The sequence below is a fragment of the Lithobates pipiens genome, unplaced genomic scaffold (genome assembly GCF_037356315.1).
Source record: "Lithobates pipiens isolate NorthernLeopardFrog02 unplaced genomic scaffold, aLitPip1_a1.2 Scaffold_28, whole genome shotgun sequence".
Taxonomy (NCBI): domain Eukaryota; kingdom Metazoa; phylum Chordata; class Amphibia; order Anura; family Ranidae; genus Lithobates; species Lithobates pipiens.
In genome coordinates, this window is record NW_027507789.1 from 63,831,845 (window position 1) to 63,846,203 (window position 14,359).

Below are 14,359 nucleotides of genomic sequence, written 5' to 3' on the forward strand. Positions count from 1 at the left end.
GGGCAGGAAGGTGTCTAAGTGCCTGGTATTGAAGTGGTTAAAAAAAAAATTGGGGATATTTATAGCAAAAATTAAAAAAAATTTAAAATTTTTTCGCTCTTTTTTGTTTATAGCGCAAAAAATAAAAACCGCAGAAGTGATCAAATACCACCAAAAGAAATCCTCTATTTGTAGGAAAAAAGGGCGTCAATTTGGTTTAGGTACAACGTCGCACGACCACGCAATTGTCAGTTAAAATGATGCAGTGCCGTATTGCACAGCAGCCAAATCTTCCGGTCTGTAAGCGGTTAATAAAATGAACAGCTTGATCTATTAATTGCCCTGTGGTTTTGCAGTAATCCAGGCCCGGACAGGTGGGGAAACAAGTCACCTCACCTAATTTCTTGCTATAAAGTCCTCATTCTGTTGCGGCAGATTTCTTTTAAAAAGAAAGAAAGCAAACTGGACTTGTTGATATGTAGCCCAGGACGGTGCTGCACGATCATGTCTTGTGAAAATTGTACTGTGCGTTTCCCAGCAACAGGGGAAGCCAGTGTACAGCTGCTTATTATGTGAACAATGGGAGTGTCTAGGCTCCTCTCATAGCCTATTGGCTTCAAACTGGTGAACCCGATAGGACAGCCTGTAGGATGTCGGAGTCACCAGGGCATGGTCTTAGCACAGACTGTGCAGAGTGAAGCCGGTATAAGATAACAAGATCTGATCCCTAAACCACAGTGCTCACCGGAGCTGGCAGAGCCTTGGCTCTTCACTCTTCAGAATTTAAGGGTATCTCTCTTGATCGCTCCTCATTGTGTTTTTCAGAGGGGATCTGGTTTCTGGCTTACCAAAACTGTGATTTCAACCAGCGAATGAGTTATGGCAACAGTCATCAGCCTTTCCGATCTGGTGAATTTATCCATTGGCACACCTGAAGTCGGGGCCGTTAATTTCAATGCCCTGCACACTCTTCTTCACGCCATAATAAAGAATTTAAACATCCAAGATGTAAAAGCCAATATCCCAGAGGAAGAGACCGGCCCATACAATCCACCTAAAGGGCCGGTGAAGGCAATGGACCAAGAGGGGCAGAATGACTGGGTGCCCAATGGCAACCATCGGGTGGAGCGAAAGATTTTGAAATTAGAGCAACAGTTACAGGCACTGAATAGTTTGCCCACTGCACTGGACCTGATGGGAAGAGCAAAAACACAGCAGGATGGCAGTACACCAGTAGAAGATATGTGGAATATGATGCAGATGAAGAAGAGACTTGAGGCTAATGAAGATGGAGTATGCCAGGTAAGTAAAAATATTTCAGATCGTACACCTTTTTAAGGTTCTTTCACATGGGCAGCTGTGGGGCAGTAAAAATAGGCAGCTGAGCCATGGTTTTACCGCCCCATGTCCTCCCAGCCAAATGTAGCCATTACAGTCTGACAGGGTTTTATACATAATGCTTTACAGTTATGTCATTTATCTTAGAGTCAAACTCACCATGATGGGACTGCACCATAACCGCAAACAAAACACTTGCCTCCCAGTTGTGGTGTGGTCGCACAATGTAACACTCCCATGTGAAAGTAAAAAAAAAAAAAAAAAGCACAAAAACCCCAAAAAACAGCAATCGGGAGGCAGCAGCAGCGCCTCCCGAACACCTTGTAGCCGCTACTATATCATCCTCTGACAAGTGATCCACCAAAGATCACCTTTCAGAGAGTGGTAAGCACTCACACCTGTCAGAAAGAGAGTTTAGATATCCAGGTTTTTAATTGCAGCAACTAGTAGCAAAAGCATGAGCGGCGTGAGACTAATAAGTATAAAAAAAAATAACTTTGAAGCATATATAGCATTCCTGAATTTGAAAAAAAAAAAAAGCAGAAGTGTTGTCCATAGCAACTATTTTTGATTTCTGAAACCCTTACCAGCTCCCCCTCTGGGCCCTTTCCACCCACTTCCTGATAATGGGATCACTGTGATTGGTTGTCACAGTGATCCCCTAATCAGGAGATGTTGGTGACAGCGTGGTCATGGTGCCGGGGGCGCTGGGTGAGTGCACTTATAGCACAAAACAGCAATGCTGGCTTTATGCATAAATACTATGTGGCAGTGTGGCAACAAATGAAAACCTTGGTGCCCATTATTGTGGCCCAGCTCCTCCTCACCTGTGCCAGCATATGTGAATGTCTTACATGTTTGCAGATGTGCTGAAGGTCTCTGCCAGGTAATCAGGACCTGTCTGGGTACTGCAGCATGCGCACCCAACACTGGTTGTGTGCAGTGTCCGCATGCATGGAAATGCTACTGGTCTGTGCCAGGTCTTGAAACACAAGTGTTACTGATACTGCCTTCTGGGAGGTGCAACATGCACATCCCAGGGGGCGGCAAGGTGGGCGCCTAGACGAGAAATAACACCAAAACTGATTCTAATTGTGGGAGGAAGAGGAGCCAGATGGAGCTAATTTTTTAATTGGGTAAAGGTCCACTTTAACGTTTTAATTTCTGTATGTTTTTCCACTGGGGAGATTTTTTCTCACTTCCTCTCCCTATGATGCTTGCACTAGCAATGGGGGTCTACAGTACTAGGAAGCAAAAAAATATTTTCAAAGGTTCTAAACCTTCTGTGCTATCATTTTTTTATTTTTTTTTCGTGGGCTTTTTAGAGAGATTTCTCAGCATTTCCTGTATAGATGCAAACAGAGACTCTAACCCTTCCCTGCTCTACCTAAAGCTAAATAAAACCATTTTGACTGGTGTTGGGCTTTAATATTTAAAGCAAATTATTCAGAGGGTCAAAAAAGTTACAAAGGCATTAACCTTAAAATAAATCAGTATAATATCTTACTGTCTGTGGACCCATTGGCTAAAACTTCACTCTGTAGCAGAGCTCCTGGTGCCAATCCAATTAGACTTTTCAGGGTGGTCAAATAACGTGTGCCCCCCGGTGGGCACTGTGGTTTCTCCCACAGACACCTGGTTGCTGCAGGACACAATAGTGATGTTGGGTTCATCAGGAGGCACCAAAGCGACAAGTGGGGGGCACACTGTACCTCACACCTGGAAGTGTGGAATCGGATCAGAGGCAAGAGATGAAAATTTCAGAAAACGGGCCTTAAGAGCGTAATCTATAACATTGCTTTGTTCACAGGTTAGTGACTTTGCAAGTTTTTGAAACCCTGAAAGGGTAACTTTAAATGTGTCCAGCTTCCCTGAGCTAAAAGGTGTGAATCCGAATCAAATAACAAAGTAAGCATTGTCATACTATTTCTATGTACTAGAAGCTCTAATAGACCCTGGCGGAGTGGAGGACCTTGTGGTTGAATCTAGTCGGTATGAGGAACTTATACCATGGTGGCATTGTACTGCCCAATTAGTCCACCATTGTTCCTTCATCAATTTTCTCGAAGGGTTTTAAAATAGAATATGCAGTAGCTGCCAGATTGTCTACTCTCAATATGGTGCTTAAGTCATATTTATTACACTGTGGGGTGCCAGGATAATTCCAGCCTTTAGACCACCTCTTGGCACTACAGATGGACAGGGTAATAAATGAGTAATGTCATGGTTCTGCCTGGAGTGACGCAACCAATGGAGACCAATGTAGCCTCCTTTTCTGATGTGGTTTTATGTTGCTTGGAAACCAGGCAGAAGAGAGAATTTTGACCCCCACACACGAAAGAATGTAGTGTAAAGGGTATTTAAACCATATGGAACATTGATAATTTACGAACCACAGCCAGAAACAATCTTGACAATGCTGTCCTCATAAAAGCACCATATACAGAATGTCATTCACCAATTCCCTTCCAATTTCTTTTTTTCCCTTTTTAGTTTTCTCTTCTGTTTTAATTAAATAGTATTTAAAACTATTTTTTGTTTTGTTTTGGATGGAATTGGGAAGGGTCCCAACCCCTGTCATGTTTTTATTTATGGTGTCCCTGCTAGAGATTCACTCTTTCTCCTGGACCGAACATGTTTACAACATTTTTAATGTTTAGGTAACCTCTTCCCAGCGACATGGCGTATATATGCGGCCTCTCGGCAGGTGGACTAAAACACCAAGAGGCCACTTATATGCAGCCCTATGTAAACACTTTTGTGTGCTGAGAGAGCGCACTCCCAGCACAGTCACCAGAAAGCTCCCGATGCATACTTTACAATCATGTTTCCACCGCAGTCACATGACCCAAATGCCCACCTCCCGGCATTCAGAAGCTCTTAAAGGGCTGGGAGGCAGCCAGATGGGGGTTAAGGAAATAACAGCAAGGAGTATATTCAGATAGAATTTATACAGGTGCAGCGCTACCCCTGCAGAAGCTGCTTGATAATCTGGGCTCTCTGTTCTGCACCTCGACTACAAGAACACCTTCAGCCCCTCTGATGCATATGGCTGAATGAATGTTACTGCAAGCACTTATAAGAACAGCGGTATAGATACCCTTTAACTCAGCTGTGAATAAGCCTCAGGAAATAGACACAAGACTGTTTAGTTGTAAATAAAGTCAACTAATTGGTATGGGTTACAATAGTGGGTGATTTGGGCATAAATGAACACGCAGAAGGTAGATTCAGACAGTCTGCTAGAACATAGTCATGGCCGGAATTGTTGGCACCCCAGAAATTTTTCCAGAAAATCAAGTATTTCTCACAGAAAAGTATTGCAGTAACACATGTTTTGCTATACACATGTTTAGTCTCTTTGTGTGTATTGGAACAAAACAAAAAAAAGCTAATTGGACATAATGTCCCACAAAATTCCAAAATTGGGCTGGTTAAAATTCTTGGCACCCTTAACTTAATATTTGGTTGCACACCCTTTGGAAAAAATAACTGAAATCAGTTGCTTGCTATAACCATCAATAAGCTTCTTACACCTCTCACCCAGAATTTTGGACCACTCTTCCTTTGCAAACTGCTCCAGGTCTCTCTTATTGAAAGTCCGCCTTTTCCCAACAGCAATTTTAAGATCTCTCCACAGGTGTTCAATGGGATTTAGATCTGGACTCATTGCTGGCCACTTTAGAACTCTCCAGCACTTTGTTGCCATCCATTTCTGGGTGCTTTTTGATGTATATTTGGGGTCATTGTCCTCCTGGAAGATCCAAGATCTTGGACGCAAACCCAGCTTTCTGACACTGGGCTCTACAGTGCAAACCAAAATCCCTTGGTAATCCTCAGATTTCATGATGCCTTGCACACATTCAAGGCACCCAGTGCCAGAGGCAGCAGAACAACCCCAAAACATCATTGAACCCTCACCATATTTCACTGTAGGTACTGTGTTCTTTTCTTTATAGGCCTCATTCTGTTTTTGGTAAACAGTAGAATGATGTGCTTTACCAAAAAGCTCCATCTTGGTCTCATCTGTCCACAAAACGTTTTCCCAGAAGGATTTTAGCTTACTCAAGTACATTTTGGCCATGGTGTTTAATTTAATTTAAATGTTGATGGATAGTTTGCGCTGACACTGATGCTCCCTGGGCCTGCAGGACAGCTTGAATTTCTTTGGAACTTGTTTGGGGCTGCTTATCCACCATCCGGACTATCCTGCGTTGCAGCCTTTCATCCATTTTTTTTTCTCTTCCGTCCATACCCAGAAAGATTAGCTACAGTGCCATGGGTTGCAAACTTCTTGATAAGTTTGAGCACTGTGGACAAAGGCAAATCTAGATCTCTGGAGATGGACTTGTAACCTGGAGATTGTTATTTTTCCACAATTTTGGTTCTCAAGTCCTCAGACAGTTCTCTTCTCCTCTTTCTGTTGTCCATGCTTAGTGTGGCACACACAATGCAAAGACTAAGTGAACTTCTCTCCTTTTTATCCGTTTTCAAGTGTGATTTTTATATTGCCCACACCTGTTACTTGCCCAAGGTGAGTTTAAAGGAGCATCACATGCTTGAAACAATCTTATTTATCCACAATTTTGAAAGGGTGCCAAGAGTTTTGACCAGCCCATTTTTGGAGTTTTGTGTATCATTATGTCCAATTTGCTTTTTTCCTCCCTTTTTATGTTTTTTCCAATACACACAAAGGGATTAAACGTGTGTATAGAAAAACGTGTTGCTGCAATACTTTTCTGTGAGAAATACTTGATTTTCTGGAAAAATTTCTGGGGTGCCAACAATTTCGGCCATGACTGTATAACCACAATGCCAAGGTAACTTAAAATAGAGTTCTGTACCACTACACTGGAATTAACAAATCAGCAGCGTCGGCAATAAACAGTGCATACAGTGGGTATAGAAAAGAATCACCCCCTAAAATAATCACATTTATTGATTTTTTTTTTCCTTGCATGCCCCCTCAGATCTACAGCAACTGCACTTCAAAGTGTATTTCTAGTACAAAGTGGATTTGCGTTTAGTACATAATACTGTCCCGCCTTTGGGTCCAAATCCCTCTGCCACTTATGCACATGGCTGTACAAGATTTTCCGTAGGATCCTCCCTGGTGTACTGCATCTGAACTATATGGCAATGCAGTCTGTATAACTTAGATGGGCCGGTTGTATAAGTACTTCTTCCTTGCCTAGTGAATGATTTACATGAGGCCGCCACTGCTCATGACCGACATGTAAACAATAGTCTGTAATCCGTGGACACCACCACTAATTGCACATGTTGGCTCTGAATAATGCCGCGTACGCACGACCGGACTTTTCGACGGACTAGGTCCGACGGTCTTCCCAATGGACTTTCGGCAGAGGTCCGACAGACTTTCTGAATGAAACGGACTTGGCCACACACGCTTGGACTAAGTCCGTTCCAAAGTCCGTTCGTTTTGAACATGATGACATAAACGGGACTAAACAAGGAACGTTTTTTCCCGATTTTTAGTCCGTCGGATAGATTTGAAACATGTCCGTCGGACTTTTGGGGAAAAAAGTCTGGTGGAGCCCACACATGATCGAATTGTTCGACGGATTCGGGTCCGCCGGACCAAGTCTGCCAGAAAGTCCGGTCGTGTGTACACGGCATTAGTCATTTATACAGCGGCACCTGTGCAGAATGACCTCTGCTTTCAGCACTTCCACCATCATCACATGAATGACTCTTTCACAGGGGAGATGTAAACAGCACCAGTGTGTAATCAGCAGCAGCAGCTCACTGTCGATGATTTACGTCGACCCTGAGCTGCGGTTGTAGCCGTTAGGGTCCATGTACATTGTACACATGTAAATGTTAGCACAAACACATGACCATGATCACAGGTTTTTGTTTACATAGCTAAACATTATAGACCTAAATGGACCAGTGTGCCCCTAGAAAAAAATACTGGGGCATTACTGGAAGCATACTACTGTATTTTGCAGAATGGCATGTATTGCCATTAATTGGGGGTTATTTACGAAGGGCAAATCCATTTTGCCCTACAAGTGCACTTGGAAGTAAAGTCGCTGTAGATCCGAGGGGACATGCAAGGAAAATACAAAACAGTATTTTAGCTTGCAGATGATTGGATGGTAAAATCAGCAGAGCTTCCCCTCATTTCAGATCTTGCCTTCAGATCTACAGCAACTGCACTTCCAAGTGCACTTGCAGTGCAAAGTGGATTTTCCTTTCGTAAATAACCCCCACTGTCTTTCTGTCATGAAACTTGCTTTTGATAAATAAAATAAAAATACTGGGGCATTCAGATCCGTATAAGTAATTGGTCTGAATGCCTCAAAATCTGAAAATCTGTTAATGGGAAAAGCCAGAATAAAACAAACATAGTGGTTTAAAAAAGCATCGGGGTGAAATCGATTGCTTTTTCACATCAGCTCTTTGTGGTCTGTGTAACTAGAGGTGTGTCGTATCTCTACGTACTTTGTGCTAAAAGGTGCTCCTCTTTCCCATCTCAGAAAGTTGGGAGGTAGGGTGAGGGTGTCCGAATTATTGGGTCTTGGTTGGCTGCTTTTATAGCCTCTAAATGTGACCAGGATTTTGATGCCAATGGGTTGAGGTTTGGGCTTCCTGTTACCACTGGTTCATGGTGAATCTTTGGGGTTCACAAAGCACAAACTTTGTAGTTTAACCATCCAAAATGAGTAACAACCTATAATGCAATGCATAGCCTATGCCCCGGTCAGATGAGTCCCAAGGGCCAATCAATTAAAAAAATGGATAACCCATATTGTCAGTGTGTGTTAGAGCTGTTAGAAAAAGAAAACAATTCTGGAATTAATACATGTACTCCATGGCAGTGTCTGACTCTTCCTCAATTCCTTATTAGCTCTGCAAATGGCCATAATTGAATGGTAAGATTCACCCACATAGACTTCAGTGGAGTTTGCCGCAAGGTTCACAAACTTAAATTTTTTTTTGCAAAATTCGTGAAACTGTTGGTGAACTGAACCGAAGCAGAATCATTGGATACCAATTGATTAAATACTGTATTTCAGATCTGAAAGGGGGTTGTAAACCCTCAAGGTTTTTCACCTTCATGCATTCTATGCATGAAGGTGAAAAACCTTCTGTAGTGCTGCAACCCCCGTTTTACTTATCTGAATGCTGTTTTTCTCTGGCCTGGAAAGAGCACACCTCGTGTCCTGATTGGTGTCCTGATTGGGTAGATTGAAAGCAGCCCAGCCATTGGCTCCCGCTGCTGCTAATCAAATCCAATGACGCTGGTGCCAGGGCTAAGTCCTGCTTTCTGTGTGAATACACGCAAAAGCAAGGCTCAGGAGTGCACCTGCACGGGTGTTCACCAAGGAGAACGCTTCTACGATGTGGACACCTGATGTGGGGAGGAGCTACCAGTGCCTCCAGGGGGGACCCCAGAACAAGTGGATTGGGGCCACTCTGTGCAAAATGAACTGTGGAGGTAAGTAGGACATGTTTGTTATTTTTATGTATTTTTTTTAAATGAGGGTTTACAACCCCTTTAAATGTATATGTACAGACCAATCTCAAAAATAACCACTTACCTTACCAGTGACTTTAACATTTGGATCCATGATTGTATGGCCAACTTAAAACACATAAATTGTCCCAATAATGCAGGACTAATTAAAGCGGATCTTCAGTCATTTTTTCAACTTTCCAACTATTAAATCTTCTGCCCTTCTTTTTTTTTTGAAAGTTTTAAATTTCAATGGTAAAATATTTTTTCTGCCAGTAAATACCTTATACAACCCACTTCCTGTTTCTTGTCTGGTAAAAAAAAACCTAGGCTTAGGACATCATGCACAGCTCTCTCTCACTCATGAGTTTGTCAGGAAGGGAGGGGGATGAGTCATAAGACGGCCAATGAGAGCTGCAGAGCTGAAGGTGTGCCTCTGTGTGAATCCAGAAAGTGAACAGGCAGCAGCTTCAGCTGCCCACAGTTAAAATGGATGCAGCTAGACTTAGTGGAGGGAGATTTCTGCAGCATATTTGGCAAGTACAGAATCACGGTTATATAAAATAATATGCAAAGTGGTTGGAGGGAAGCTTCAGAATGGCAAAGATGTTTTTATTACAAATTATGTGAGCAGGCTGCAGTTCCTCTTTAATCATCCTCCCTCCTTGTTCTCTCCTGTACAAAATGCAGTCACTTCTCTAGTTGAATTATTTAGCAAGACACCCTCGGGTCTCATTACAGATAATAACCTGCCTTCAACATCAACAAACAGCTCATCATTATGTTACTAAGACTGGTAATTACTGCAATGTGAGATGGAATGTCTGTTACTGTGTGTTAACTGTTTATGGAGACAGCTAGAAATCACAGCCTGTATATTCATTAGGGATTTCCCATACTGCATATTCTCTGATTATTCACAGTCACTTTACATTCTTCCACACACTCAACAACATTTCAATGCCACCAGAATATAGAAAAAGTAATATAAAAAAATATATATATTTATATATTATTTTCTCTCTCTGCGGCTACTGAAGTATGATGGTGTCATCTGTATAGTATTAAGGAGCAGAGTCTTCATAATCTGTGTGATCAGGGCAGGATTGCCCCATACACACTATCAGTTTTTGTGCTGAGTTTTGCCTTTAGATTTACCAAAACCATATAATATGAGGTCAACAGAGGCGGCTCTAGGCTTTGTGGGGCCTTAAGTAAAACTTAGGCACGAGGCTCCACTCACACCCATAATGGGAAAAATAATTCAAGTGATAAAAATTAACTGTATAAGGAGGGTAATTGGACACAGTACAGGGGGGAGCAGGACACAGCACAGGGGAAGGGTAAGTGGGCACAGTACAGGGGGCAGGAGGGTATAGTAAAGGAGGGAGCAGGAGGGCACAGCACAGGGGGGAGGGTAAGTGGGCACAGTACAGTGGAGGGTAAGTGGGCATAGTACAGGGGGCAGGAAGGCACAGAACGGGGGGTAAGTGGACACAGTACGGGGGCAGGAGGGAACAGTACAGGGGGAGAAGGAGGGCACAGCACAGGGGGAGGGTAAGTGGGTACAGTACAGGGGGGGAGCAGAAGGGCACAGAATGGGGGGGTAAGTGGGCACAGTATGGAGCAGGAGGGTACAGAGCAGGGTGGCGGTAAGTGGGCACAGTACAGTGGGCAGGAGGGCACACCACAGGGGGAGGGTAAGTGGGCACAGTACAGAGGGTAGGAGGGTACAGTACAGGGGGAGGGTAAGTGGGCAATACAGGGGGCAGGACCGTACAGTATCAGGGGAGCAGGAGGGCACAGGCGGGAGGGTAAGTGGGCACAGCACCGGACCAGTAGGGTACAGGACAGTACAAGAGTGTAAGGTAAAGGAGGGAGCAGGAGGGTACAGTACAGAGAGAGGATAATTGGGCAAGGAAAGAAGGACACCCCTTATATCAGAGACCCCCCTTAGAGCAGCACCCCTTGCTTTCTTTAAGATCTACATCATTTATATTGCCTTACTGGCAGAAATAAGGTACTCTGAAAGCCAAAGTTAGGTGGAGGGGGGGGGGGGGGGGGGGCGGAGCTGAGAGGTGGAGCGGTTCTACAGATTTCACCTCACTGTCTATACAGTGGCTGAGCAGAAGATGCAAAAAGGGTTACCAAGGCGGGTGAGGAGAGAGGCGCCGAGCGGAGGAACAGACTGGCACAGTTAAGAATCCTCATTGAGTGGAGCACAGTGGGAGGGTAAGTGGGCACAGTACAGAGTGTAGGAGGGTACAGTACAGGGGGAGGGTAAGTGGGCAATACAGGGGGCAGGAGCGTACAGTATCAGGGGAGCAGGAGGGAACAGGCGGGAGGGTAAGTGGACAATACAGGGGGCAGGAGGGCACAGAACAGGGGGGAGGAGGGAACAGCACATGGGGAGGGTAAATGGGCACAGTACAGGGGGGAGGAGGGCACAGCACAGGAGGAGGGTAAGTGGGCACAGTACCGGGGCAGTAGGGTACAGTACAGGAGAGTATAGGACAGTACAAGAGACTAAGGTAAAGGAGGGAGCAGGAGGGCACAGCACAGAGAGAGGATAAGTGGGCAAGGTACAGGGGGATCAGAAGGAAAGAAAGATACCCCTTCCATCAAAGACCCCCCTTAGAGCAGCACCCCTTGCCCTCTTTAAGATCTACATAATTTATATTGCCTTACAGGCAGAAATAAGGTACCCTGAAAGACGAAGTTGGGGTGGGGGGGGGCGGAGCTGAGAGGTGGAGCGGTTCTACAGATTTCTCCTCACTGTGTATACAGTGGCTAAGCAGCAAATGCAAAAAGAGTTACCAAGGCGGGTGAGGAGAGAGGCGCTGAGCGGAGGAACAGACTGGCACAGTTAAGAATCCTCATTGAGTGGAGCACAGTGCCGGAAGTTCAGGACTTGGTCCGAAACTGGCTTCATCCCCTGATGGGTCAGCAGGGCAGACAGGAGAAGTGGATGGAAGGAGGAGGAGGAGCAGCAGCATTACCAGCTCTCTCTCTCCTGCTTGTGAGGGGAGGATGGAAGTGTCAGCGCTGGCTCTGAGCGGCTCTCCCTGGCTGTGATCCGGAGCTATCAATGAGCTCCCGCTATCTCTCCATGTGGTGGTGAGCGGACTCAGCCCTGTACTGATGGCGGGGGGGATCCGCCATCAACGCAGCTCTTTAATTAGGCAAACTAGGGGCCGTGAGGCCTTAGGCAACCGCCTACTTTTCCTAATTAGAGAGCCGCCTCTGGAGGTCAAACCTTAGGAGTTTCAAATTGTATGCAGTCAGGCAGGCCCCCTGCATTACATGGTTTTGGTAAATCTGAAGGAAAAACTCAGCAGAAAAACTGATGTGTGTAAAAAAGTGTGTACGGGGCTTAACAAGCGCAGTGCCTCCACTCAATTGGAGCTTGTGAATAGCAAGTGAAATCCCAATTCAGAAATATATCTTCACATACAGTGCCTTGCAAAAGTATTTGACCCCTTTGATCCCTAAGGGCACCATCAAATCTATCCTAACCAAATGGAAAGAACATGGCACAACAGCACACCTGCCAAGAGATGGTCGCACCCTAAAACTCATGGATCAGGCAAGGAGGGCATTAATCAGGGGCGGCACAGTGGTGTAGTGGTTAGCACTCTCACCTAGCAGTAAGAAGGGTCACTGGTTCAAATCCCAACCATGACACTACCTGCCTGGAGTTTGCATGTTCTCCCTGTGCTTGCGTGGGTTTCCTCCGGGTACTCCGGTTTCCTCCCACACTCCAAAGACATGCAGGTAGGTTAATTGGCTTCTGTCCAAAATTGGCCCTAGTATATGAATGGGGACCTTGGATTGTGGGCTCCTTGAGGGTAGGGACCAATGTGAGTGTGTAACTGTACAGGTATAGGGACAATTGTAGACACTCAGGTTGAACTGGATGGACTGGTGTCTTTATTCAACCTTACTAACTATGAAACTATGAATCAGAGAGGCAGCACAGAGACCCAAGGTAAACTTGGAGGAGCTACAGAGTTCCACAACAGAGACTGGAGTATCTGTAGATAGGACAGCAATAAGCCGTACGCTCCATAGAGTTGGGCTTTATGGCAGAGCTGCCAGAAGAAAAACATTATTTTCAGCAAAAAACAAAATGGCACATTTTGAGTTTGCGAAAAGGCACACGGGAGACTCCCAAAATGGATGGAGGAAGGTGCTCTGGTCTGATGAGGCTAAAATTTTACTTTTTGGCCATCAAAGAAAACGATAGGTCTGGCGCAAACCCAACACATCACATCACCCAAAGAACACCATCCTCACAGTAAAACAAGGTGGCAGCATCATCCCATGGGGATGTTTTTCAGCAGTCAGGACTGGGAAACTGGTCAGAGTTGAGAGAAAGATGGACGGTGCTAAATACAGGGATATTCTTGAGCAAAACCTGTACTACTCTGTGTGATTTGAGACTAGGACGGAGGTTCACCTTTCAGCAGGACAATGACCCCAAATACACTACTAAAGCAACACTTGAGTGGATTAAGGGGAAACATGTAAATGTGTTGGAATGGCCTAGTCAAAGCCCAGACCTCAATCCAATAGAAAATCTGTGGTCAGACTTAAAGATCGCTGTTCCCAAGTGCAAACTATCCAACTTTAAAGGGGTTGTAAAGGTAAAAGTATTTTCACCTCAATGCATTCTATGTATTAAGGTGAAAAATCATCTGGCAATACTGCCAACCCCCCGTTATACTTACCTGACCCCTCGAAAGTCCCGCGCTCGTCCCCGACATCCTCTTCGCTGGTCAGCCTGGCCACTGATTGGTTACAGTGGATGGATTGAAAGCAGCGCAGCCATTGGCTCGCACTGCTGTCAATCACATCCAATGACGCATCGCACGGGGAGTGGGCTATAGCTGCCGGCTGTATCACGGGAGCGCACCAGCAAGCACTCCACATCATCCAAGGGAGCTCACATGAAGTTGTGGAGTCCTTGTGGGAGGGAGCCGAGACAGCCGTCGAGGGACCCCAGAAGACCAGGTTCGGGGCCACTTTGTGCAAAACGAGCTGCACAGTGGAGGTAAGTATAACATGTTTGTTTTAAAAAAAAAATAATCCTTTACAACTCCTTTAAGGAGCTGGAGCAGTTTTGCAAGGAGGAATGGGCAAAAATCCCAGTGGTAAGATGTGGCAACAAGCTCATAGAGACTTATCCAAAGCAACTTGGAGATGTGACAGCCGCAAAAGGTGGCTCTACAAAGTATTGACTTTAGGGGGGTGAATAGTTATGCACATTGACAATAAAAAAATAAAATCTTCAAAGTTGTGGGCATGTTCTGTAAATTAAACGATGCAAATCCTCAAACAATCCATGGTAATTCCAGGTTGTGAGGCAACAAAACATGAAAAATGCCAAGTGGGGTGAATACTTTTGCAAGGCACTGTAGACAGTAATCCACACAGTATTGTATTTGAAAATCCATTTGTTGAAGAAATAACATTCAGTGAACCATCCAACATAAAGTATTTTCCAAACAGGAATATGAAATCATTAAAGTGGGAGTCCGCCGTTTTTGTTTTTTT

At 44.7% G+C, this 14,359-nt stretch overlaps 1 protein-coding gene across 3 annotated transcripts in view; it reads left to right on the forward strand.

Annotated features, from left to right (window-relative positions):
• Positions 1-432: 432 nt before the first annotated feature.
• The window catches only part of QRICH2 (glutamine rich 2), a 145,438-nt gene continuing 131,511 nt past the window's right edge, over positions 433-14,359 (forward strand). For 2 of the 3 annotated variants that reach the window (XM_077459316.1, XM_077459317.1), the window contains exon 1: positions 436-1,281. In XM_077459316.1, the coding sequence (XP_077315442.1) occupies positions 859-1,281 (423 nt within the window). In that variant the 5' untranslated portion in view covers positions 436-858. Of the gene's footprint in view, positions 1,282-14,359 lie in introns of all 3 variants that reach the window. The other variant, XM_077459318.1, reaches the window with a different exon arrangement.